Source organism: Cottoperca gobio, chromosome 17 (assembly GCF_900634415.1).
Source record: "Cottoperca gobio chromosome 17, fCotGob3.1, whole genome shotgun sequence".
Taxonomy (NCBI): Eukaryota; Metazoa; Chordata; class Actinopteri; order Perciformes; family Bovichtidae; genus Cottoperca; species Cottoperca gobio.
The window spans coordinates 13619749-13647086 of NC_041371.1; the positions used below are offsets into that span (position 1 = coordinate 13619749).

Sequence of the window (27338 nt, forward strand, 5' to 3'; positions counted from 1 at the left end):
TCATGTTGTGTTGCCCAGCTGATGTTTCCACTACATCACAGACCTGAGCCAATTAGTGCCTCCACAGCAATATGTTCAGAATACTGCTCATAAACACACACTGACATCAAGCCTTCTGGTTGCGTTATTACTCAAATCATGTGGATGTGTCCCTATTCCAGTCTACATACTAAGAGAAATGTGTTCTTTATTATGTAAACACTTGCTAAATTTAGTATGCTCAAAGCTGTCAGTGGACAGCTAAATGTGGATGAAAGTGAGACAGAACCAGAAACATCTAAAAAAATAAACAATTTAATCTTTAAATTACCAACGTTTGTTCCCACAGTTCTTTCCTTTGTTATCGTCTTTTTATCAGATGTGCTCTCCTGACTGGCTCTTGCTTCGTGTTCCACAAGCTAGGTCTGAACTTCAAAAACAGTTTTTAACTTTAGTGCTCCTAACTCCTGGAACAAAATACAGCAGCTACTTAAAATAAATTTTACCTTTTGGACATTTTGATCTTAAACCTCCCAACCCCTACTTGTAATTGTTTTAAATAAATGTATTATATTTTACATTTTGTATCTAAATGTTTTTCCCTAATTGGAAAGTTTTAATGGCTTTTATTAATTTTAAAACAGTATTGCCAGTATTGCTCTGTTTTTCCTTTTCTTCTTTGTTGTAATTGACTCAATGTCATTGTAAATGGCGGCACCCCTCAATGACCTCTGGACTATAAATAAAGGTTGAATGAATTTACAGAAATGCTCATAAGCTCTCTCAGGGGGTTAAGCCCAGATGATAGGCCATTTAAGCTCACACATCAGAAACAGTATAAATCTCACTTGGTGATGCTGCCCTGGTTGGATTTGACCCCTCCTCTGTCTTTTTCGTGGTCGTCTCCTCTTCCCCTTCCTCTCCACTCGGTGATTGGGTTCCTTCCTCATCTCCAGTCCCCGCCAGGTAGTTCCAAGGCTTCCAAATGGACTTGACGATCTTTGAGATCACCTAAAATAACAAGTGGATGTACAGAAACGTAGCTGGCTCAGTAATGCTGTTTCTGTTTTTTAAATATCAAAATAAAAGCTCAAACTAGGGCTTCAACTAATACTTAAGGGAGAGGGAAATCTCAAATATGAAAGGCTGAAAACAGCATTTCCTGCCTTTTTTGGAAGGAAAATTAATCAACTAATCGATAGGTTGATTAATCATTGCAGCTCTGGTTTAAACCAAGACCAACCTTCTTGTCAGCAGGAGTAGGTTGGACTGGTGGTCGGAGAAACTCATCTGAGTCGGGGCTGGGCTCCAGCGGCTCTCCCCAGTCTAAGATGCTCTGTCCTGGGATTAGCTGGAGGGTCACAAATGACCCTGAAGACTCTGAAGACCAGGGGTCTGAGGCTGAGGACACAATCAGTTAGATTATCAGCACATATCCACATTCTTATGTGATCAATACACATAATTAAATCAAGATTAGACATCAGCCTTACAAGCATCAGTTCTGTGAAGGGCGGCCTCGCCTTCAAGGTCAACCAATCCCGTCCAGTTTGAAGGTGAAACATCACTGCCATCTGAGGATGCTGCAAGGATGTGTTTGCAAAGAAATCACAAGTTCAATCTTACTGTATGTGTTTTCTGATTCTCTGATTAATCAGCTGGTTCATGCCGCTACATCTCTTCTAATCGTAGACAAATGTAAAACCTCTGGCAGTGGTGGTTTGCTGTGTAGTCACGTCGGGACTGCCGGTCCCTGTAGAGTCAGCATCACTTGAGTCTGTGAGGTAGCTCCAGGGCTTCCACAGGGAGGAGTAGATCTGAGCGATGGAGCTTGAATCCTTCACTTTACCTGGGAAATAAGTTGAAGAGATTTGCTGTTGACATGGCTATCCCTGAAGGTTTTTATCCAGCTTGTCTCAAAGCTTTGCTGTGTTTTAATTTAGCAGAAATTGGCCGATATCAATCAACACAAAACAAAAGCTAAGCATCTGGATAACTTCAACACATCCTGTTCTTGTGTTTTTATGTCTCTCCCACTGCTATTGTCAATCCAGAAGTTTCATAGATACCGTACATGCCGGTGGGATAGATACTTGGATCCAAAATCATTGTTGCCATAGCTACAGCAGTGATGTTTTTGTCATTGTACTGTAACTACTTTAACAGCACTCAAGGCTTCCACAGTTTTACTTTTGTCCAGCACTTAACCTTTCCAATCCATCAGTAATGATTGAATTGAATGCACTCCTTTTCCATAAACAAAATTACTATGCTCATGCAGCCAGTGGTTTTCCTTTTACGGTACAATACCTCTGTAGCAGTAAGCATCATATAGTGCTGTGGTGTTGTCAGTGGTGCTGTTGGGTGTGACGGTGCGGACTCCCAGGTGGCCTTCTCCACAGTCCGAGCGAGGCCAAGTCACGGGGTAGCGGACGCTGCCATCAGACAACCAGCCCGGGGCGCAGCTGTCCAGGCCGGCCTTCCAGGCCAGATAAAGCTGCCCCACTGTGGCCAGCTGCCCCCCGAGAGACACACAGCGGTCGGAGGCTGAAGACAAAGACAGCCTGCCTGGGACCGAGGAGTGAAACACTTCACCTGGTGGACAGAGACATGAGAACTTGTCACGAAGCAGAAGCAGGAGACACCTGGGTTAAATAAATACATATGCTTTGAAATTACACATCCCATTGTTGTATGTGATGGATCTTAAAGGACAAACCTGGTGATATTCTAGATTCTTGTTTCTCTCAACAAGTCCCGTGGTAAGACCAAAACCAACAATGTGGTTTAATACTTTGTACGTGGCACTCAGCCCCAAGCCCATTGGTTGCTATTAAAGACGTACATTTTTAACAACAGAATAAATGTATGTATAGACGTATGTATATGCTCATTTAACTGGGCACTGCAGTTTTTAGCAAAGGTAACTCAAACAGGTGCAATTGGTGTATTTGCTGTAGACTACTTACAGCTGTTAATAGCAAGGTTTTATTTGTCTTTTCACTGGATTTATTGAAAGTGTTCTTTAATATTATAACAGATTATGATGCAAACATCAGTGTAAAGCCAAAAGCTGTGACAGGTTTTGATGTGTGATGTGTGTGTGTGTGTGTGTGTGTGTGTGTGTGTGTGTGTGTGTATGTGTGTGTGTGTGTGTGTGTGTGTGTGTGTGTGTGTGTGTGTGTGTGTGTGTGTGTGTACCATCCAGCTCTTTTGCAAAACAGTACACATCAAACAGCTCTTTCGGGTCCTTCTTCCCATAATTCCTCACTCCAGCGGAGTACTCCTTGTGTCCATAGCAACCAAGCTCTGGCAACTGGACAGAATAGCTGCGGAAACAAACATGTGGGAGTCATAGACGGGAATGAACCTCTTTTGTTTTACTAATCAGAGTGAATAAGTGGCAATGTCTTGTGGACATACAGTATGAACATTGTCTCCGCTCACATATAGAAGCATTTATTCTCATTAACACTTTAAATGTCAGTTACATTACATTCTTATTTGCAATCTCTTTTAAAGGGCAAGAGTGTAGAATCAATTAAAATACAATTAGCAGCAATTAAACCATTGTGGTAAAAAGAAGAAGATGAATCTAAAGCAGATGAGGTGACAAAACAGAAGAACTGAATATTAATTGAGACAGCAGAAGAGAAGAAGTGAGGGAACAAACTTTACATATAGCAAAACAAATGACTTCCTATTAAAGATTAACAGGCATAAATATTAAAAACATATATAGCAGTCTTCAAAACGGAGCAGCTGTAACAAGCAGTTGTTTAATTGATTGGTCGATTGACAATTCTTTGGCTTCTATGATGATATGATATATTTGGGGTTTGGACTGGGGGTCAAGCAAAACAAGCAAGTAAATATTAAAACCTGGACTAATCAATTAATTGAGAAGATAATCTGCAGATAAATCAATAATTAATATAATCGTTAGTTGCAGCCCTGCTTCAAAGCACAAAACGAGTGAGCAACACTACATGTGTGGGACTCGCAGAAGGAAGTTATTGACCGTCTCCTCACCGAACAGTCTGATCATCCAACCAGCCGGCTGCACAGCTGGCAAAACCGTTGTAATACGCAGCCCACAGCTGGGCAGGTGTGGCCATCTGAGCCGAGCTTTCCTGGCAGGCCCGTTGGGCGTCGGTGAATGAGAAGGCGTACCTGGTGCTGGGAACCTGATAGTGAAACACCACACCTACACGTGTAGACACAGGGACAAGTGGTGAGGTGTTTGTGAATGTATCTGAAAGATATGCCAACAAAACCCAGTTTAAAATCAATAAATCAGTGGGATGAAACCAATAAACATGTCGTGGCCACAAACCAATCAATCTAACAATTTGTGAGTTTCGGCTGAAATTTCACAGAATTCAGTCCAAACTCTTTAATTAAGAATAAGAATAATAAATAATAAGAATGACACAATTACTCAAGTGGAAAATAGATAGCATAAACCACACACACACACACACAGAGCAGTAAGCTACATGAATGAAGTCATTATGATTCTGACATGGTGAATCAATGTTAATAATGTTTAATTAAACAACAAAGCTGTGTTCCTGTTTTCAAGCTGCCATTATCTTTCTTACATTAGCACAGCACGCCTGGACTGCAATAAAACAGAATACATTCAGCTGGAAAGAGAATTTAAAAGCATTTTGTGTGTTAATGTTGCCGCAGTATAAGTATAAACGTGTCCTTTGGGTACTAAACTTTTCTCCCAATGAAATCTCCCGTCAGTGGTTGCTGCACTTACCGGAGACCACCAGGGGCACAGTGTCTCTCTCATAGTCGTTACCCATGACAACCTGACAGTGGTAAGTGCCTGAGTCGTTGGTGCGGAGACCGGAGATCTCCATGGTAGCATTCAGAGGATTGGCAGTGTATCCTGGCAGCGTGATGCGGCCACTGAAAGCCTTATTCACCTTGATTACATCACCTTTGGCACAGAAAGAGAGGTTTCTTCATTATAAGTGTCTATTGGCATCTGGCAGATTTTAGAGATAAAACATGAACTTAACATAAAGGATCCAAAATACATGCAAACATATCTTCTCGGCCTCTTACTATTAGTGACTGGGTCCTGTGTCAACACACAATTGTCTGCCAAACACAGTTGAGGTTATTTCCCACGAACAACTTCTGTATTTGTGTTTTTGTCTTTACTTTTCCCACTGGTTGGAAGTGGAGGGGGCTCAGTTGGAACAAAGTGATGTCCGTGGACCAATCAGGATTAAGAACACTTTAATCTAAATGTGATCCAACACAGTCCTGATGAAGCAGATCAGCTCAGTTTTTGAGTTAAATTAGGTTTTCATTTCAAAATTTAATTGTTGCTTAGTCTTTAACATTTTACATTAAAGGAAAGGAAATGTAAATCAAACAAAATTGTAATCAACTTTAGTTTGAGTGGTTCAGGTTGCAGTAATAAACTCACTCCAGCTTCCATCTGTAACTTTGTTAATGATATTTCACTGAAAACAGCTGCCTGCTGCATCTGAAAACCAGCTTGATGAGAGCAGTAAAAAACCAAAGCAGTAAAGTTGTGGGCTGTAAAAGCAAAACAATGAACTGAAAGCCTCCAAAACTTCGATGGGGGAGGAATTCAATATGTGCCTAGCTTTGACTTTTCTACAATCCTTCCACGAAGGGAGGTTCGCAGCATTTAGAGCTACAGAGGAAACCCAAAGAGGATTAGTTTCATTTTAATTCCAGGAGCTGCCATTGTCAGCTTGTTAAGTTCTTAGCCATTGTTTTACTTATAAGGCCTTCAGATTAATTCCTTAAATACCTTGAAGGTGAGGAGAGCTGCAGAGTCGGGTGATCCAAGATACATATAAACATATCTTTGTATGTGAACATACACATAGTTTGATCCACTATTAATATGAAAATATTGATTAGTGCACTTTTGAGGTTTACTCTCTACGCACTGAGATGTGACTGAGTAAAGTAGAGTAACGAAGGTCTCAAACCCCCTCTGAACCAGATCCTCATCTCCTAGTTTTACCTTTAGCAGAAAGCACAATCTGCTCCAGAGGAGCGTCCTCTCCCTTTGCTGGTACCCTGATGCGAGTCCACAGGAGGTGGAGAGGCTGGCTGGAGGAGCTCGTCTGGAGGGTGAAGACACAGGGGAGGACGGCTTTGCCTGCCAGAGTTTGTTGTACTGTAGGATGAGTGATCCTACGCATGTTAACTATGGAAGAGGCTGCACCTAGAGAAGACGAACAAGACAACAGAACACAATTAGATTATGAAATTAAATATGTTGGAGGACAAAGGGAAGAAAACCTTTTATTGCAGATGTCTTCTTTCTGACAGACATGACTAAGCCTGGTGTTTGCTTATAGAATAAATGCCGCACAGTATTCTAGACCAAGCAGTTGAGGAGATGTATAGAAAGTTTCGGCTGTACTGCAGCTGCTAACTAAGGTGTCTGCTACAGTAACAAGACCCTCAGGGATTCATTAGCAATTTCAGAATCAAGTTTTCACGCAAGTTCGAGGAACTGGTTTTATCATTCCAGCAAAGGAACATGACGCTGAACCATTATAAGGATCCCAGCCGCTCACGCACACACAATTATACACACACAGACAAGAGCATAAACACACACGTGACCACAGTGGCTCCAACTTTTATACCTAACCTAAGTTTAGTCTCTGCTCTCAGAAATGATTCCAGATGTCACTCAAACAAATGAATTTGAAGTTATTTTATGGGAAGAGAGGCATCACTGTTAAGTCAGTGAGAAGCAGGTTCACGGCTCTGCAGATTGATATCAGCACTCTGTCTGGTTGCCATGACATAAAGGTTCAATGTAGCCATGACAACAGGATCACCTGTACAGACAGGCGTTATACTCTGTGCACGTCACTGAACCAAAACAAGATTATTTTAATGTATTTTCTTTTATTTTGTAGACAGTTGACATTTTATTTTTTCTAACCATAAAAGTTAATTTCCTTAAATGTCATTTATTTGCATAGTACAATGACAACTGGGCTATCGCCATGACAACTGAACATACTCTATCTGCTAATGACGTTTGTGAAATGTGGTTGAAATCTCCAGAAACAGCTTGTGAAAGGGCGTTGAATTAAATGTGTTTGTTGTTGTTGTTTTACTCATTTAATTTGAAAAACAATCATCTAACTATAAACCCATTAATAATCCATTGTAAGTTCATGAGCACTTTCTGCTCACAAAATCAAGGAGTAACATCGACTGAGGCGTGACAGTCTCTGGCAGAATAACAACAAATAGGCAGAAGACATAATCAGAAAGATTTAATGAGCTTAAAGCAAATTTGCTCAAAGATTTCACTATTAGTCAAATGCATCAACGTGTAGAAAACTAATATGAGCGTAACGAGAACCTGTGTAAAAAAAACAAAGCCTTTTGCACATGGAGGAATTGAATCCCCAAAAGATATTTCCATCTGCATTTAGATTGGACGGCTTTCACAAGCTGAACCCCCTGAGAGCATGTCTCTGTGCTGAAGAGCGCCTCGGCTGCCTTCCCCCCAAATCAGATGTAATCACAGAATCACAAATACCAGGGAAAAGCACAAGAGCCAGAACAAGACAGAGAGCGGGAATGAGAGAGGGATGGAGAGTAAAGAGAGAGAAAACAGATGAACATGGAGGAAAAGGAGGAGTCTAAGAAAAACTGAATGGAGGAAATAGAAAAACTTTGGATGACAAGTGCACCCCATAGCATGGTGGTGACAGATGGCACAAAAGAAGAAAAGCCTCAAAAGGGGAAGAGAGAGCTGTTAGTGACATGAAAGGACTCTCTCTGTCATTAACAGATGCCATCTCTTATTCCTGTCAGTCCTTGTCTAGAGTCTATAAGCTCTAAACTGCAAGGGGGTTTTCAAGGCAGATATCAATGTTTATTAAACTGAATCGACTGTGCTGGTTAATTCAATTTGATAATTTCATGCCAAAAAAAACGTTTCCCACAAACAAATAATAAGGAAATACTTTTTTTTAACTACCACAGCAACAAAGGATATAGTGGTTTATATTTAAAATGCTGAGCATACATTTGCAGTTTTGACCTTGGGTTTTTTTCTGTAGCTTTTAACTGCATCTCACAGTCTTCCCTGCGGTTTGCTCAGTTGTTGTCAACAAAACTAATATTTCTTTCTCATGTGAAATAATCAGTATTGTTCTGTTCAATGCTCGAGAAAAAGGCTAGTACACACACTGTTTCTGCCTGAGTCTTTATGCTAAGCTAATTTGTTGCTAGCGCTAGGTTCACATTTACCATACGAACATCATCCGGCTTATAATATGATCCCATTTTAGAGGCTCCTCCAACTGCAAGAAATGCAGCCGAGCACAACTTTAAGGTTTACTGGCTCATTCAGGTGATTCTTATTAACTCATGAAGTCAGGAAATATCATTCGACCATATATTTATCTGACATTTGCTGGCAATGTGCATCTGCCACAGAGTTGTGAGACCATCCCAAGGAGTTGCCAAGTTTTTCAATCCAAAATAAACAGCTTTAAATTTCACTTGTTCTTGTTAGCAGAATGTACAGAGAAGATTGATGTGCAGGATTTACCATTAACCTGGTACACTGTGTGCCAGCTGCCCATCATTACAACTCTTAGAGTAAATTATGTTATCCAGATGTCCCAGTTTGGTTTATTGTGGTACTTTATTGACTGCTTAAGGGCAACTTTGTTGTGATTCAAAATATAGCTTTTTAAACAGCTTTAGAGCAACATGAAACACAATAATGTTGTCTAGTACTTGAGTATGGGAGTAATAGCAAGTTCCAATCCTGTTTATGAAATTAAGTCATAGGTAGATCCTTTTCTTTACTTTTGGAAGTTGGATTGTGCGACAAACACGGAAAAAAAACAAGATTAGGTGTGGAGTAAAACCTTTCTGCTGTCAGAACATAATGAGAAGTAAAGTAATGTTCATTTTGGAAGTGAGAATGCAGTTGATCCCATTTAATGAAAACCAGGCTGACCAGCTACCATCAGGAATAACAATTGCAGGAAAAGTAATAAAGGAGAGGAATTTATCTTTACTACAGGCAGTCAGCAGGCTTCACGTGGGACCTCGAACCTGCAATACTATCCACCAGAGACCTGCTGCTCTGAGATGTTTTGTCTTTTTTTTCTATAATTGTGAATTTTATGCATAGTTGTAATGGAACAGATGGTTGACTACACTCGCAGAAATGGGCCCGTAGTTGATCCAGTTCAGTCCCACCGAGCATGTCTGCAAATATCCTCAGCATGTCAGCTCTCACTTACAACACTGGAATTAGTGCAGACCTGTCTTGTGTATTCTTGTCTATAAGCTGATGTTTACCTTTAAATAATAAGTAATATATTATAGCTTCCTTCTTCAGTGATCATTTGTAATGTTTTGTTTCTTTTTTTTCAACCCTGGTGGCCTTTGCGTTTTGTGACAGATTATTTTTCTATTTATTCCGAATTTAACGCTGTTTTGTTTTGTTTTTTTAAATTGCCTTTGACTTGGTGTTGCAAACAGCATATGTAAAAGGTAAAGAAAAAACAATCTGCCCTCAAGATCTTCATCAGCAGATAGATTTAGCTCCAGAACAGACTTTGAGGTGATTGTTTTTGGTCAACTGCTGTCTCCAAGGTCGAACATGACGTTTGACGCTCAGCATTATGTGAAAGTTTCATGAACTGGCTCCGTGTTGAATAATTATAATGTTGTTTTACCTGCTGTGGTCCAGCAGCGATATAGAGAAGTCGAAGAGGTTCTCATGTAAGTATGAATTATGCATAATAGATAAACGAGCTGATCCTTCCCTCTTTATTTTCACTGAACCCACTTATATGCAGACATTATCTGTTACAATTTGTCTTTCTTCATGTCTGCAGGACCTGGAAATGGAGCAGTTTTAAAATAAACAACAAGTGGAGATAGGAGACAGAAAACTTACCCGAGCCTAAATAGAGCAGCAGCATAAGAGCAAAGTGGATCTGCCGCCCAGCTGCACCCAGATTGAGCTCCATCCTGAACCTACAGAGAGAAACAAAGGGGAAGAAAACAGGAAGTAGAGCAGTGAGGCCGGATCGAGAAGGAAAACAGAATAGGTGCTAAGTAGAGGATGAAATTCAAGGTATGAAACTTTATACACAGTGTCCAAGACGCTTCCAGACAATATTGTTCATGTTTTTTTATTGTAAATATGTGTTTATCTTTCGGTTACGTTGCAAATATTTGACTTATTTGTGTCTCCATCTTCCAAAATGTAAGCTTATTATAAAATATTACTACATTTGTGCATGCATCCGTCTCCAGGGTTGTCACCCTCATCATTAAAATGCTTTTTCCCTCGAAGACAAACTAAAATATGTTTGCTGTATACAAAAAGGAAGAAGAAAATACGTGAATCCAACAACTTTGTAACATAAAGTCTGTTTCTCTGCACCATGCAAGCTGTAATTTTATACTAAAAACCATAATTGATTTTATTTTGGACTGTAATACCTATCATTAAACCTACAGTCAGGTACAGTAGATTGGGTATTGTCCTGAATTAGTCCGTTTAAGTTACAGCTTCATTGAACCCCACAGTGCTGGACCTTACTGTAATTGGTGAGTGAGTAAAAGTAGGAAATAAAGGCAGTCATTTCTTCTGTCAAGTGAAACTGTTGGTGACTTTTGTGTTTGAACAGACGAAGTGAAGCTTGCTGCTGTGTGTGCCAGAAAAAAGCTGCACAGCTGTTTGGTTGACAAAAACCTCTTCAAAACTAATTAGACCAACTAAAATCCAAAGTACCACCCTCTTCTAACTCTGTTGGTGATGTTCGCACACACACATAGACACACATGTCACTCATCTTGAAGAGCCGTCGACCATGAAAGCAGCTTTCACAAGTTGAGATTTATCCGGCATCTACAGGTGTCAGAGCAGCAGCATGAAATCTTGACACAAAAAGAAATTCTGACCTTCACAAGGTTTTTAAATGAGCAAATGTATTCATGATTTATTTCATTTTTCTCTCACTGAGTCACTGCACTGTGGTCACACCTATAAAATAGATACCCCTAAATGGCCTTGAACACTGAATCCTTGAATAGAAAATGACAGTCAAATAAGGTGATATAGTACAATGCACACAGTATTACAGGCAGGGACAGGTAATGTATTATAGCCATTGTATATATTGGTGTTATACTGTAATATAAAATAAACAATACAGCATCTGTAAGGGCACTTAGAGGCCCAGACACAGCTCACTGGCTTGTATTCAGTGCTTTCCATTTAGCAGTCTTTGTTCTCACAGCCATTTCTATTTTCACTCTCTCTACTACCTGAGCAACAGCTGCATATTTAACTAATACAAACATTACCATCCAGCACTGGTCTTATTAACTGGCCATCAGACAATGTTAGGTCTGATTTGATGTTAAACCACACTCAGACTGATATATCTTAGGAAGAAAACATGTTTGAATCTTACGACAGCCGCTCCAAAAGTAAACAATTGGATTTAAGTGTTAATACACTGCAGTGAAAAAGGCGCTTCTGGTGCATTCCTATTGCACAACATATTGAGGAAATCCTACCACACATCAGAAATGAGCTGCTGACTTTGCCAGAGGATTTGGCTGAGGGCCCAAATCTTCTCAGCTCAATGGAGAGACGTCTGAGACGTCTGAGACGTCTGAGACAGAGTTTTATTGCCCCGCATCGGTATGAAATGAAGAAGAAGAGGAGAGCATGCTGTTTGAAGAAACCACGCTTTGCTTTATAATGCTCTTTTTAAGGAGGGGTTCAAGCAACACAAACAACTCATTCATTCACAAAGTATTGGTTCTTTATACCTTCCTGACTACACAGGCATTATCAACAGAGGCTCGCAATAGACCATATGAAGAGTTTGAGCAGAAATTAGTCCAACATGTTTGGACTGTCTAGATCTCAGTTACATAAAGTAAATAATTTATCCAGTAAAGCAAAAGACCTCTTTGCATTCACCAAGGTAACAGCGACTCATGCCACCAGCATCCCTGATACTCAGAAAGAAGATTATGCAACACCAGTTCAACCCTTTATAAATTACAGGAATAATGGTCGCTCTCTTCTCTGACCATGTGAAAGCGCAGTAAAACCTTCAACCGTATAAAACTGGAGCGTGTGAGGCAAAGAGAAACATTCCTCCCAGATAAGTAAAGCACTCTGTGACACCTGCCAAACTACACTCCCATTAAACAACAATTTGTTGAGGGATTTTTAATGGTGGGCAACCAAGTCTGGACTCTGGAAAAGGGGGGGTTCTGCTGCGGGTGAGACCCCGCTGTGCCACACACTTTGAGGCAACCCATCTTGAAGGTGGGTCAAGACCTTGTGATGGGCTGTGACAGATTGGGGTCGAGCCATTGGACTCTTTGCATGTTGAAGGCCTGAACCATTGGTTGAGCTAGCTGGGTGGGTGACAAGAGATTTCTAAAGGCTTGGAGAGGGTCATGACACCGAGGAGTTTGCCCAGTCTTGTAAGCGCAGAGCATTAGAGAGTGTTGTATTGGAAAACCTGGGACTGGCAGGGGCCCAGAAACCACTATCCACAGCAACAGAATACAGAGTTCAGCCTATGGACATCTCTATGGATGCTATACAACTTACAACACTGTGTGCTCTGTAGACAGCCGCCATTCAAAGTTTTACCAGAGGGGATTTACAACATACAGTGCACCGGCCATCCAATCACACCAGCCGCATACTAACCAGCACCTCCTTTTGTTGAGGAGGAGACATCAGATGTCGTGAACGCCTCCCTCTAAATCGCCCCCTCTTCACTTTCACAGGCACAGCTGTGTCTTGAGGAGAAAAGAGCCAGAAGTCTCTAAAATGCTTCAGTGGACTTCAATGTGGATGTCCATCCGACACATTTTCACGATGTTGTCTGAATAGGACGCATTTTCAGCTCATTGTAAGAGCCGACGAACGGAGTGACAGAGATCCAAAGAGAGCTAACAGACGAGGCTGGCAGACCTACATTACAGCTCAGCACTAAGCTGTCAATCTGTTAAAGCAGGAGACCAACTGGCCTCATGTTCATCGTGACGCAGGCAAGACAGGGCCCCTCGACCCAAATCTCCTTCGGTTCTGCAGTTGGTGGGAAAATTGCATTAAAAAAAAACATGAAAAGTGTGGAAGAAATCATGTCGGCTGCTGTAAGATAAATTGTGATTGTGAGCACAGCACGACAGCTTTATGCTGACAATGCCTCCATCATGCTACATTGAAGTGCATGTGCGTGTATGTGTGTGAGTGTGTTCGCAGACTTCAAAGGTTTACTTAATCAGGCCAGGTTGGGTCCCATGTTGATTCATGACTCACACACACACACACACACACACACACACACACACACACACACACGCACACACACACACACACACACACACACACACACACATGCCGCTGTAATGGTACAGATACTATAAAGCCCCACATCAAACCACAGCCAGTGCACAAGGTAGGTCACTGAGTCTCAACTTCTGCTTTCTGGCTACATGCATTAAATCACACAAACTGGCAGCTGGCTCTGTTGAAGTCAAGACAACAAATAAGCTTCATGTATTACTATAGAAAAACATACCTGGGTAAGGTTTTATTCTTCGTATGTTCAAACAATACGTTTCACTTGGGGACAAAGCAATGCGTACGTGAAATGTTGCTGGAGTGTATCTCCAAAAACCAAATAGCCCACAGAAGCAATGAAAGACATTATGATGTTTTTTCTTTCTGCCTGGAATTTGACAGAATATTTTTCTCCACCTAAAAGAAAGAACTCAAGCTCTATTTGCCTCTTGGGAAAATGACAAGTTTCTTTTTACAGTAAGTTCCAAAATCTTTCTTGGGCAACAGCATGATGACAAGAGGAAGCAGCAGAATTAATGTCTAAAAATATAATATACTTAAAAAGAGAGGCAGAGGACTTCAGACAAATCTGTACTGTTACAACAGAGCCAGTTTTACCGTAAGGAGTCAAACTGTCAGTCTTGTATCCCCCTCCTGGGACCTGACAGGAGAAGGTGATTTCTCTCCTTCTCTTTTCTTTAATCATGTCTAACAAACCTATTACCTCCCGAGAGCGGCGGCGTGAACAGCAGAATAACAGCTCCGGATGAGTGACAGACAAAGTGGTGAGCTGGGAGAGGAAGAAGATGAAGGAAGAGGAATGAAAGGAAGGTCATTTTATCACCGTCGTGACAATACTACACCGCCCTGATGAAAGCTGCTCAGAAACGCTGCATTGGAAGCTTCATAATTCTACTTAATTTGCTGATTGCAAAATTGCTGCATCCTGAATAGATTTGTGGCAGAAATTTGAACTTCTGTGCACTTACACAGTCACAATGTTCTTTAATGAATCATGAAGACAGAAGAAAATACAGTGGTGGTATGTTGCATCGGTGATTTGGTGCCATAAAAAAGATATTAAACCAGAGAGCATGAACATTAATTGCTTAAGAAATTAAAAACAGAAAAAGGAACGCTCTTAGAGGAAAAGGAGCTGAATCAGGTATTCACTTCCTGCTCCATTCATGCATCATGCACACTTTCTCTCTCTCTCACACACACACACATACACATTGTGTTCGGTGTGTGGTGACTAATCACACTCAAAGCAACTAATAACTCATACAGCTCTGCTAGCTTCAGATGGAGAGCAGACCCTGTAAGGCTGGTCCCTCGGATTCAAGATTACAAACTTCTTCCTCTCACACAGACACCATTGATCTCACTGGCCATTGAGACAGAGGTTATTTAAACCGGCTCGCTTAGGAGAGGCCAACTTAAGATTTGGCTATATGTGTGTGCAGTAAGGCGCAGAGAGGAGGCAATTTAGATCACTTTGAAGGCTCCTCAACCGACAAGTGAAAAAGAGAGTAAGGCCTGTCGTAACTGTAAGTAGGTAGTTACAGCTTTCCTGTTCTTTTCTTTAATTATTCAGTGTTGAACGGCAACCCAAGAGGAAACACACCAATGTGATGTTTAATGCATGTATCACCAATTTGTGCATACCTGCGAGAGATTGACAGGTCTTAAAACATCCATCTGTTACCAACTTCCTGAGCTGTTCAGCTGCTGTGGAGCGACACTCAGCAGACCTGCAGCAGATGATTCCAGATAAGCTAATTTTCTCTCTCCACCATTTCCTTATCAGCTTCTTCCTGTCACCGTCGTATGCGTGTTTTAGTTGTGTGTACATATAAGGTGTAGGTTTGACTACGTTAGATACAGTGTATGTATGCCGGATGAGTCGGACAAAAAAAATCTATTTAAATGCATTTGATTATGAGGGAGCCGCATATGAATATGTGAGAAGTAATGTAACAGCTTTTAGAGGAAATAGAAACCAGGGAGCGCCAGAAAGTGACCTCGGTGGAATCAATCATCGCTTTTTTCTGTAATGCATCAAAAAGGATCACATTTACAGCAACATCAAGTGATTTGTTACCATTGAAGCTTGTACTGGAAGAGGAACATGTTTGTACTTAAAGAAAGACTTAAGAAAGAAATACAAGCAGATTTGATGTGTGTAAACATTGTAAACAATTTTTCCTCAGGAATAATAAAAGAAAGTGAACATTGATATATACATATACATATACTATATATATATATATATATATATATATATATATATATATATATATATATATATATATATATATATATATATATATATATTAAAAAACGTATACTAACTTAGTATGAGATAATTATGACTTAAAACATTTTTAACAACACACTTTTAACTCTTTAATTGTATTTAGATTGTTACTATTCCTAACATGTCATGTATGTAGTCTTTTTGTTCTGGTATATATTGGTTTCCATTGGTCCTTTCAAAGTAACTTATCATACCTTATTATATGTGTAGTACACCAGAATGTAAATGAAAGAATGAACTAAATACTGTCAAAGGTCTTCTATAAACCTGTGTTAATTTAAGTTTTGGCCACTTGGAGGCACGGCTATGGCAAATTCTATAAGTCGATATGCAATTGAGTTTGCAAATTTCATTTTAATTAAAAAATGTATTTGTGTGTCTAATTTACACATCAAGCTGACACATTAGTATTCATTTGAAGTCGTGTTTCTGGCCAACTGACAAATAGGTCTAATATTCACTGTGCTGTTTGCTCTGTTTTTGGTCTCCACCAACTCCTGAGGGAACTATTGGGCTCTTTAGCTGCCAAACACTCCACTATGTTCACCAGCTGGTCACTTACTTTGTTTCTCTGTCATTTGGTGCTAGATTGAAAAGGTAGCGTATGGTGGGTTTTTAGAGCTTTTTTACTGAAAAGATAACTGCCTGCCTCCTGCCTCCTGCCAGGAAGCTGATGAGCCAAAACAAAGACCTGAAAGATACTAAAACACACCGCTGAAGGACCCCTTTCATATACCATTCATTTGATCCATTGTTATTATTAAAAAAATTATTAGAGCGGCTTGTAGTGTAGGTAAAATGTTTGTTTAAGTAAACAGAAATATTGAAGGGGATAATGATTTTAGGGCCTGTGGTCAAATATATGGGGCTGTCGTAAGTAGCCTCTGCGCCAGCTGTGTTATGAAGGCACCAGAGGTCAAAGGTGAAGGTTCTGAGGTTAGCTCTTGGTAACAAAGTCAATAAAGGATCAGGTGCAGGAGACGCAGCTTTCATCTTGAGTATATTAGACTATAGCTACACACACACACACACACACACACACACACATGATCGTGAAAGCTTCCATAAACAGGCCACCACAGCACAACCACAGTTTCATCCACAGGGAAAGGTGGTGAGAAAGAAAACAGAGTAGCTGTTAAATTACATGGAATAATAGACACAAACAAAGTCGTGCATGCACGGTGGTTGGTCTTCATCCAAAAATTCCCCATCTTTAATGGTGTGCTGAGTCTGTGGAATATCAACGAGGTGAGGAAAGACGGAAAAAATCAGAGAGCTCTGTTTACCACAAGCAGCAGGGCTCTGCATCTCTTCATTCTCACATCAAGTGTGAGGGTGCATGACATAGGATAAAAAAACATGTTAAAGAAATAACAACCGCAATGACTGTTAGCTACCTCTTGAGAGTGACTAATCATTCTAGTTCTCTCTGTGTTGAAGAGGCAGACACAACTTTGGTGCTGCCTTAAAGAGCTTCTTCTTAGCCGACTGCAAAGCCAAACATTTGTCTTCCACCAGTCACTACCTTAGAGCAGAGCCTCTGGCCAAAGACAAAGAGAGGGACCTTTCTCTTTGTGTGGGTGAGCTGTTCAGCTGTGGTCTCATCTACTCTTGTAATGATTGGCCTGGTGGGCTGCTTTAGTCCCTCCCAGGCTAAAGACTGGAGTTGATTGATGGATCGGTTTGTCCAATCCCTTTTGGGTTATGGCGGCTGGGGACTCACTCGGGTTCCAATATTCCAGGGAGAGAGGGAGACATTACGTTTCCATCCAGCAGCTCAAAACATTCACAGCTCTTTTTCTATTTGACAAATTGTGCTCGGACCATTAAGCTTTGAGATTTGGGAGCTGTCCAGTGCTGAAAACATGGACAGTTTTAGCTCCTGTCACTGTGAAGTCATTGTTAGTCTAAAGCCTGTTCCCCTTTTGGCTGTAAAAGGACCACAAAGTTCAAAGAGATCATAAAATTCCCACTTTAGTTCACAGTCTAGTTCACAGTTGGATCGTCAATTTATAAATTGCTGCTCGTACAAACTACAACAGAGAAGTCTTTTACATTTTATGCGTTGTACATCACCATCCGATTCAAACTAAGCATAACAATAATGCAACAAGCCTGTGGCTGATTCAGGGGTGAAGCTTATTTTGAGCGTCTATATAAACTGATGCTGGTGCTGATTTGCATTTCCATACTGTTATTTTGTTAGGTATTAACACTTTATTAGAGGGGGAAGGACCCCATAATCACCTGACTGACATATTGGAGTGGGCACTTTTATACCATAGCAAATAATACCGAACCCTGACTGAGATTGAACTTTCGCTTCTATTCGAAATACACTATCAGCAAGACAAGAAGACCTGCCCACTTATGACAGGCGGGGGAAAATTCCTTTCTTTCATTTTATTCTGAAGAATTACAGTACGGCTGACACTAACAACTATTTTTTATATTATTTATTATTATTGTTATTATTGTAATAAAATGGTAAAAAATACCCACCACAATTTTCTAAAGCCCATGGTTACGTCTTAAAGTCCAAAACAGTCCAAAACACAAACATATTCAGTTTACAATGATATAAAACATAGAAAAGCAGCAAATCATCATCTTTGAGAAGATACCAGCCTATGTTTGACATTTTTGCTTAAAATAACTACAGTTGCTGGTTTGGTTTTGTTAATAACATTGTGAAAAAAACTTTTTTGTCCAACAAAACCAAACAATAAACAGTTTACGGTCAAGTAAGACAAAGAAAGCTACAAATCTTCACAAGTACGAAGAGAAACAAGGGAATGTTTGGCATCTTTGCTCGAACAGTGATTTAAAACGGTAGTAATTATTTTTCTGTCGATCTACTAATTGATAAATCGGCTCATCGTTTCATCTATCTGAAAGCAACTAACATAACTTATTTTTCTTATCTTCCACTGATGCAAAGTGACTCCTGGAATTGCAGACGTCTCAGAGTTAGACATGATAAACAACACTGAGGCTGATTAAGTGCAAAGTGTGCAGCAACAGACAGCGAGGCAGCCGAACTGAGCTTGTACTCTATTTTAGTCAGACCTTTTCCTTCCCCACAACACGGCTCTCTGATCCCTCTGCTCGTATGAGTGCAGTCATCTACATACACACAACTCTACTGTAACTGTATGGTGCCGGCGTTCATGGATGCCTTTTCAAATACACACACGCACACATCCGGACAGAATGAAAAATGCATGCTGTAAACTTTCAGCTGGGTCTCTTAGCCTCATTCCTCACTATTCTCCTCTATCCTCTCTCTCACACATGGGCTGCATTTCCACAGTTCGGGCTCGTCTATAGCGTGGCGTTGCCTGGTTAACTACATTCTGCTCTATTGCACTGACACACAGCTGGTGGTGGCTGCACTAACAAGGCTGAAGAAGAAAAGACATGAGTCTTTTGGTGAATAGAAACAGAATGGGCTTTATTGGGCTCCAGGGGCTCTCATATTCTCAGACAACACAGCTCATTTGTCAAGGTGACCCAAACTGTTCTCCCCCTTCACTGTGATTTGTGCATGCCAGTGTTTGTTTACAGAGCAGACATCAATACAAGACTTTTAAAGATCCATTCACCTGCTTGGCACCAGGCAATTACTCATTTTACCATCATTTCATATCATTTTAGTTTACAAGGCACAGATACTTTAATGTAAAGATTTTTTTTAAACTATGTGATCACTGATAATCCAGTTCCATACATAACGGTCTTTGATGCTATGCCCAGGTGACAGCTCTGGAGGTGGACCAATCTCATTTTGGCAGTTAATCAACACATGTTGTTTGTTCCCCAAATGACTCTGATTTACATAATATATTTCACAAACACCTGTTCACAATTGCATCAGTCAACATAAGGCACCCTCTCCTCTGGTTTCTTTTGATGTTATTATATGTTCAGGAAGATTTAAAATATGTGTGTGCATGTAAAACAAAGTTCTTATGAAGACAAGACATCTCCAGAGAGGAAACCATGTAAAGGACACACCAACAAGGTTACTTGGTAAGGTGATGATTTATGCATGCCCCTACATGGGTCGTAAATATAGACCAATATTAAAAGCTTTGGCCCGTTAATAATTAAAGATATCCCAAACGGGTGCGATTTGTGTGTGTCTCAAATGCTGAGGACTGTGATCGTGCAGGGAGAAAAGGCGTTGATTGGTCCGCAGGAAATACTTATTACCTTTTGCATATGCATATATTTTGATTTGGCAAGGATGGGCAATTTGAAAAGAACTCTACAATATCAATAAATTGCAAGCTCTGTTGTCGAAAGTGCGTTTTTATAATGTAACCAAGAAATTAACGCACTTTAATTCCTCTTCCAGCAGCTGAGCGCTCTCAGGCGCCTCCTGCCACCCGGTGACTTGAGATATCACACACTAACCAAATGATTCATTTCATAAAGCATGCATGGAAAGCAAATTATTTCCGTGCCTTTCCTCTTACCTTGTCTGACAAACCAAGACGCGTCTCAATGGTGCAATCCTCAGGAATGTGTGCGCCTCAGTGCAGGTGCTCCCCAAAGCTCCCACAGGGTGCAGAGACGGCGAAACGGCGAAACAAGGGTGAAACAGCACTTTGCAGAGGCAGAAGAGACCGGGTTGAGTGTGAGCACAAGCGCTCCACGTCTTGGACTTTTCACTCCTTCTCCAACGCTATCCTCTCCTCGCTGAGCTGCAGCCTATGCGCCGTTCATCCTCACACACTGATATCTGCCAGATCGGAAAAGATGCACACACATAAACACACAGCAAGGTGCTGCCTCCGACCCCCTCCTAGCCAACAGCAATGCTGAGGGAGAGAAGAAAGATCAGTTTGAACAAAGAGGCAAGCGGTGACAGGCAGACGGCTCCAGCGCCCCCATTCAAAGAGGGGGAAACACAGGGTGGGTGAGAGAGGGAGGGTGGGAGTGTGTGTGAGAGAGAGAGGGAGAGGGGGGGGGGGGTGTACTTTATATGACCATAATCCGATTCCTACATAAACCTCAAAGGTTGATCCGGTGTCTGTGAATTCAATTCAAATTTACCCATGAGCTTACAATGACAGTCTGACCATCAGCTAAACCCCCTTATATCCTCATGCCACGTCCTCTGGTGCACACACCTTCTATGAATTAACTGAACTTGTGTTATCACATATCACCCTCAGGCTTTCTGTGCTAATGAGATCAAAATAAAGATCATACTGTATTTACCCAATTAATGTGTGCAGGAATCACATTTTGACTGATGCTGAGCAGAATTCAATGTGAAAACACATCTGCCTCAGACGCAGCTCACAAGCTGGCAACAGCCAACATCTCATCACTGCAGCCGAAACAAAACACACCAGTCAGTCTACATTAGCACACTATGAAGAAAAGCTTGTTTGTTGCTGGTGGGCAGCGCTGACCGAGGCCATCTGACCGCCGCAGGTCAAGCTAATACACCGGTTCCTCTCGATGATAAAGAGTGTGTAAGAGCAGCACACTCATCAAACTGTGGTTCTGCAGTCTGTTGCTCAAGATGGTTTTGAATTATGCATCTTCCCTTGTGTAATCGAGGCAGGAGTTGTTTTTTGGAATCCTAATAGAGCCACTAATCATGGTAATCACAATGACTAAAATATTTACTTGATGAAAATGCCTCCATAGTTTATTTCTATTAGGAGAGAATAAAGGTGAAATGTAGGACATGAAGGACGTAAGGCTTTAAATAATAAGAAATAAAGTTAGAGAGAGCGCTTCTCTTGGCCTTCAGGCAAGTGATGAAATGTTGGTTTTGAGTATTTTGAAATATTAATTTTAACCTCACTTTAACCCAAACTTTGTTCAAGATCCAGTTTCCAAAGCTACCAACCAGGCTGAATCTGAGGAATGTGTTAAAAGATATAATACAAGACATTTAAGAATACTTCCATTTGATGGTGCAGCCGTAAATACAGGAGTGATTTGTTCAGGTAGAGCTCCCTAGAGCAGTTTCCTGAGGCCTTTGCAGTAAAACTTTCCGAGTTTAGTTCTTCTGAATCTCCTTCCGGCCCTCCTCCTGTCGTGTTCAGAGGGAATCAGACGCAGTAAGAGTTGGATGAATCCCCCACTGCCCTGTTTGTCTCTGTTTCCCCGTCACTCTCCCAATGCCAATGAGGTCCCCCATCAACAAACTTGCCTATAAAATGTAATTGTAAATGTGTTTGCTCAGGAGCATCAGTGGTAGGCTTTAAACGCTGCTAGTTTTTCGGATCCAAAGTTTCTGTGGCTGCATTTTGCATATTTTCTCTTTCTGTCTCACAAACAAAACACGTCATTGTTGGATGGATGGGTTTATAGATGCCAACAAAACAGAAGCCAAGAAAGCCAAGAAAACTGGGATTAGATGCGAACACAAATGCTTACACACTAAATACGATTAAATATGACTAAAATATGTTCTCTGAGACATCACACAGTTTTGTTTGATCTCAATTTCATTAGAAAATTTGAATTTTGGAAGAAAGAAGCTTTTTTTGTGCAACAAAAAATAACACAAACACCAAGAGAGCGTTATGAGGTATTTAGATGGTTGAATGAACAAACATTTGCCTAGAAGATGGCTCATGCCCGGTCGAGTCACTCAGCACTGCACCCAGGATCGTATAGATTTATGTGCTGACAGAAAGAAAAAGCTTTTGTGTTAACCAGAGGTGCAGTTTCATTGTCAGTTCTGCCGGCTAGAACAAAGAAAGAGACAATGTCCATCAATCTCTGTAATATTTATGTCAGAAGACCACAAACTGTAAGGCTACACCGTTCAATAACAGTAATGGACTGGATCAATACTTGTTATTGGAAACTCCCATACCTCAGTGGGCTGAAGGCAGATCAGTGCCACTGTGGAAAGACAGTCTGCCCTCAGCTTCAATTCCAGAAGATCAATTTCCGGCTGAATTATAACAAGTATTTCCCCGTACAATCGACCTTGTTTATCCTCCCCCTCCCCTCTTTGAATTCCTCAGTGTTAGAACTACCCAGAAACAAACAGTCTAAAGATGTCTCATATCATATTTATGCCGGTGTTTTCACTTCGTGAGTTTATAAAAAAAACACTGCATCACATTTTTAAACCTGCATGCGAGTGTTTCAGCACAGCGTGTTGCTTTCAAATGTTTCAAAACATGCTTCAGGAAACACCATCATCAGCTCAATTTAAAGTATGACATGATTGTTCCCCGTAAACATCGAATCTTATCATTATTTACCATTAAAGATGCTTCAATTAACATTTTTAAAACGGCATTGTGTAATCTATCGTCTTCTGGAGAATTGCAATTGTTTTGTTGTACTGAATGAATGTGTTGGTATTTATATGTCGATGTGTGCTTGTAGATGTAGCTGTATAAGTGTTGGTGTGATAGAGACTCATAGTGTTGCATGTAAATGAAGTTGTTTGGTCTCTAATGAGTGTTCTGTGTGTACCTGCCCACAGACTACAGATGGAAAAGAGCTATAGCTACATCTGGCATAAATAAGCTCTTCTCTTTTTGAGGTTGACGGTTTTTTATCCATGGTTCAATAAATATTAATAATAATAATAACTTTGCAGTTCCTCTTAGCTCTACAGAGATGTTTTGCATCGTTTAGCTCTTTGTTGGGTTTTACCTGCAACTTCACTGTTTTCATTAAGTCTCACAACTCAACAGGCAGCTATTGATAAAATCAAGTCAGACAAAGTAAGCTACTATTTGGTAAACATAGTGGAGCATTTAGCATTCACTTAGGAGACCAAAACAAAGCTAAAATGAGAGTAAATAGTATTGACCATGTAGCCAGGAACACGACTCCAGATGAATACTGATGTCTGCTGGATGTGTATATTTTTGCTGCAGGAAAAGTTACAACAACTGCCTACACTGCAAAGCAATCCAAAAAAGGAAGACAGGGAGTCAGACATCATTTCCAGAAAACAACATACCCTGAGGTACAGCAATATGCTAAAAGGTTATAGATTATTTGTCCAATAATGCCCCAGATAAACTGCCTCCGCCCTGGTTTAAGTTGCTTTAAGGTCAAAAGAATGATCATACTGTCTGGCAGTATGGTACTATAGTCTGAGTCATTTTGTTCCTGCTCTTCAATGAAGCTGTATGACGTTTGAAAAGAATGTTTGAAGCTACAGCTGAGCAGAAAATGTTGAAAATTCAAAACATTAGACATATGCAAGTGGATATCTGAGGATGTTAATGTTCGACATTTATGAGATTAAACTTTGAATTACAGTTTTACAGCATGTATTGCGCATGCACTGCTCATAGTCACTCATTTACGCACACGCACGCGCACACACACACACACACACACACACACACACACACACACACACACACACGTGCAAGGAGGCTTGGCTCAGCCTTAATGCGAGGTGTGACTTTTAGAAATGTCAGGCGCCTCGCCAAAGAGACAAACAATGTCAATCATTCTCCAGCAAGCGAGCAGCCATCCACGCACAATGGAGAACACACAATACACAAGGGAGGCAGGATGAGGATGGTGACACAAAAATGACTTCTGGAAAGCTATTATAGCATCTTAACGGGCGCAAAATACAAACAGCCAAGCAGCACTCGCTGCCTTTGGTAGGAAACAGAGAGCGTAATGAGGCTTTCAGTGGTGTTGTGATTTCCTCACCCTGAGAGATGTGTATGCTGTGGTTCAGCTCCTGTGTTTGTTCATAATTTGCTGGGCAGACTCCTTCGTCATGGGTTTGTTTTTTATGGTGAAGCTGTTAATGTGAAGAGATCAAACAGGCCAGTAACCAAGTCACATAAAAAGAAGGAAACAGGATATCTCCCAGTAGAGAGAAGTCTAAACTGGGTTTTATAAACTCAGCAGTTGTTCAGACTTGGTTTTGCCACCATGCTGCGTTCCAATGTTTGCGAGCCAAGAGGCCCCATCTGGGCGGAAGCAGAGAAGTCATGGAGGAAGTCGGGGAGACATGGCGGACACCGATGATAACCACATGGAATACCTTCACTCTGCCTAACCACAGGACGACTTTAAAGGAACAGTGTGTAGAATATAAAGGGATGTATCGGCAGAAATGTAATATAATATTCCAAACTATGTTTTCATTAGTATATAATCACCTCAGACTAAGAACTGTTGTGTTTTCGTTATCTTAAAATGAGCCCTTCATATCTACATAGGGTGGCTTGAAATGTTGGCAGTTACTGGATAGAAATTGCATCGACATTTTTGTACATAGTAATGTAATCAATTGGATTACAACAACATTCTGAATACTTTTGGATTACTTGAATATGAAACACTGAAAGTAATAATACATATATATATATATAATAAATCATCTCAAAACATTTTCAATGCAAATAAAAGGCATTTTGCATAGTCAGCATTTACAGTTGGTCAAATTAAATTAAAAAACTACATGTACTAGATGTACGTGGGATGTTGTTTCTTTTGTGTAAGATTTTGTTGCTGTTGTTTTTTAATTAACTTCTAGGAGGATTTTGAAAAAGAAATTTCACAATATAGTAATTGCCATATTTTAAAGACGTAATGAAACATGTATAAAAGTAATCATTGTAAATGCAACTATAATCTAATTGCAATTTTTTTCAATTGTAATCTGTGTTGATTGCAGTTATTTATTTTTGTAATCTGATTACGTAATCCCGATTACATGTAATCCGTTACTATAGGTTCTACAGTGGTCCAGAACCGACAAACCAAACTCTGGTTTAAGAAGGTGCCTTTCGCGTTGTTACGTTACCTGAAGGCCACCGTAGTTCTCCGACACGCTTGGAAAGGTGGTAGTGTGAGCGAAGGAGTTTTCAATTGGTTGCAATCTGCAGCCTTTTTTGAAAAGAATCACATAACTCAAGATCCAGTTAAAGTGTAGCAACTATCTTCATGCTTACTCTATTTAAAATGTACAGCCATGCTGGCAGTGTGGTCTCCCTTCGTAATATGTCACAGCAACATCAATTCAGAACCCCCCCCCCCCCCCCATCAATGCACAGTGACAAATAGCCTAAAGATGTCAAAGGGAGTTCCCTTCTAATTAGTAATCACAATACCCAACTCGTTAATACAAGACAATAAGTCATCAATAAATCACGACAAGGCAGATGGCCTACTTACATTATCATATTATTATAATCATAATCGAATCATTTTTTTGTACGTTGTTTTCCTGAATTGTCTTCCAGCTTTTAGGTGGTTAAAAATGATTTGTTTGCCAATAACGTGTAATACATATGTGAGAGAATAGGATACAATGTCGACTGAGCTGTACGCTGTCGTAGTCTTGCTTGCTTGATGTGTAGCGCTGTCCATAGTGCTGATCATGCAACTGTCACGATGTTGCTGCTTTAGTGTTTTGCACTAATAACTGACTTAGGCCTCGCTAAGTTTGTGTATGAATTGTAATGTTTAATAGTGGTAAGCCCGTGCATCAAGGCGCTGATTGGTGGTGTGGCTCTATGGTCTATGTTAGTCCACCACTTTGGTCCAGACTAAAATATCTCAGCTGTTGGATGGATTACTGTGAAATCTTCTACAGACATTCATGGTACAGAAGATGAATTCTACATATGGGTTCTGACTTTTCCTCTTCTCCAATATACGACCACCTGATGGTTTAGTTGTCACGACATGACCCAAATATTAAGGATTCATCAATCCGGTTTACCAGATATTGGCCCCAATACTGACTTTATTAAGTAAGCCAGTACATGTCCGATCCACATTAAATAAGATCACATAAGTGCAATTAGTTCAAAATAAAGTCATCATAAAATGATGTGTTCCCGGTATCAACTATATTCATTCAGTAGGTTTTTAGCAATACACTAAAAAACCTTCACCTCATGTTACCTAATGTTACTTAACTGAACCATCTCCTTGACAGCTGAGAAAACATTTGAAAGCTTGCATGCAAATCAGGTCATTTGTTTTAACTGCATAGGTTGTTACAATAAGATTTGATGGGGGTAAGTCACTGAGCCTGAGTCCTGAATGTAGCTTTATAAATTGATATGTTATAGAATAAAAATATAAGTCAGGAATCAGAGAGTCTTGGCAGCCTGGAAGAGATGAGAAATGAAAACGAAAAAGCAGTGGTGGGACTATTAGCAAACAGGGGAACAGAGAGTTTGGGGGAGGAGAGAACAAAAGAAGCTACAAACTCCCAAATCAAAAATGTTTTTTACTGTGATAATACAAATGTTTGAGCTCCACGCTTCTGGGACAGAACGAGGCTATTTTTTGGTGAAGCTTTTTTTGTTATTATTTTTTTTTGTCTTTGAAGTTTATTGTTCAGTTTCAGAGTCGGTTTGTTTGTGTGTGTATCTGAGCTCGTTTAACACTTTAGCTGATGTGTGAGGGCTTTTTTAATTCAGACTGCATGACAGCTTTAACTCCCAACAACACGCCAACAACACACACACACCCACATACTGACACACATGCAAGCACACACACTCTGAAAAAACAAAAAAACCTTTTACATGCTCAATTAAGCGCTGATCTACCTTGGCAGTCAAAATTCAGGTCATGTATTGAGGAGCAGCTGTGTGTGTGTGTGTGTGTGTGTGTGTGTGTGTGTGTGTGTGTGTGTGTGTGTGTGTGTGTGTG

General features: G+C 40.4%; 1 protein-coding gene across 2 annotated transcripts in view; it reads right to left on the reverse strand.

Annotated features, from left to right (window-relative positions):
• LOC115023015 (neurocan core protein-like) overlaps positions 1-20532 on the reverse strand; it is a 39239-nt gene extending 18707 nt beyond the window's left edge. For both annotated transcript variants that reach the window (XM_029454155.1, XM_029454154.1), the window contains exons 1-11: positions 20177-20532; positions 9941-10020; positions 6005-6208; positions 4751-4933; positions 4012-4186; positions 3181-3308; positions 2290-2574; positions 1685-1828; positions 1473-1562; positions 1223-1380; positions 828-990 (exon numbers count right to left, since the gene is read on the reverse strand). In XM_029454155.1, the coding sequence (XP_029310015.1) occupies positions 828-990; positions 1223-1380; positions 1473-1562; positions 1685-1828; positions 2290-2574; positions 3181-3308; positions 4012-4186; positions 4751-4933; positions 6005-6208; positions 9941-10013 (1603 nt within the window). In that variant the 5' untranslated portion in view covers positions 10014-10020; positions 20177-20532. The remainder of the gene's footprint in view (positions 1-827; positions 991-1222; positions 1381-1472; positions 1563-1684; positions 1829-2289; positions 2575-3180; positions 3309-4011; positions 4187-4750; positions 4934-6004; positions 6209-9940; positions 10021-20176) is intronic.
• Positions 20533-27338: the final 6806 nt, after the last annotated feature.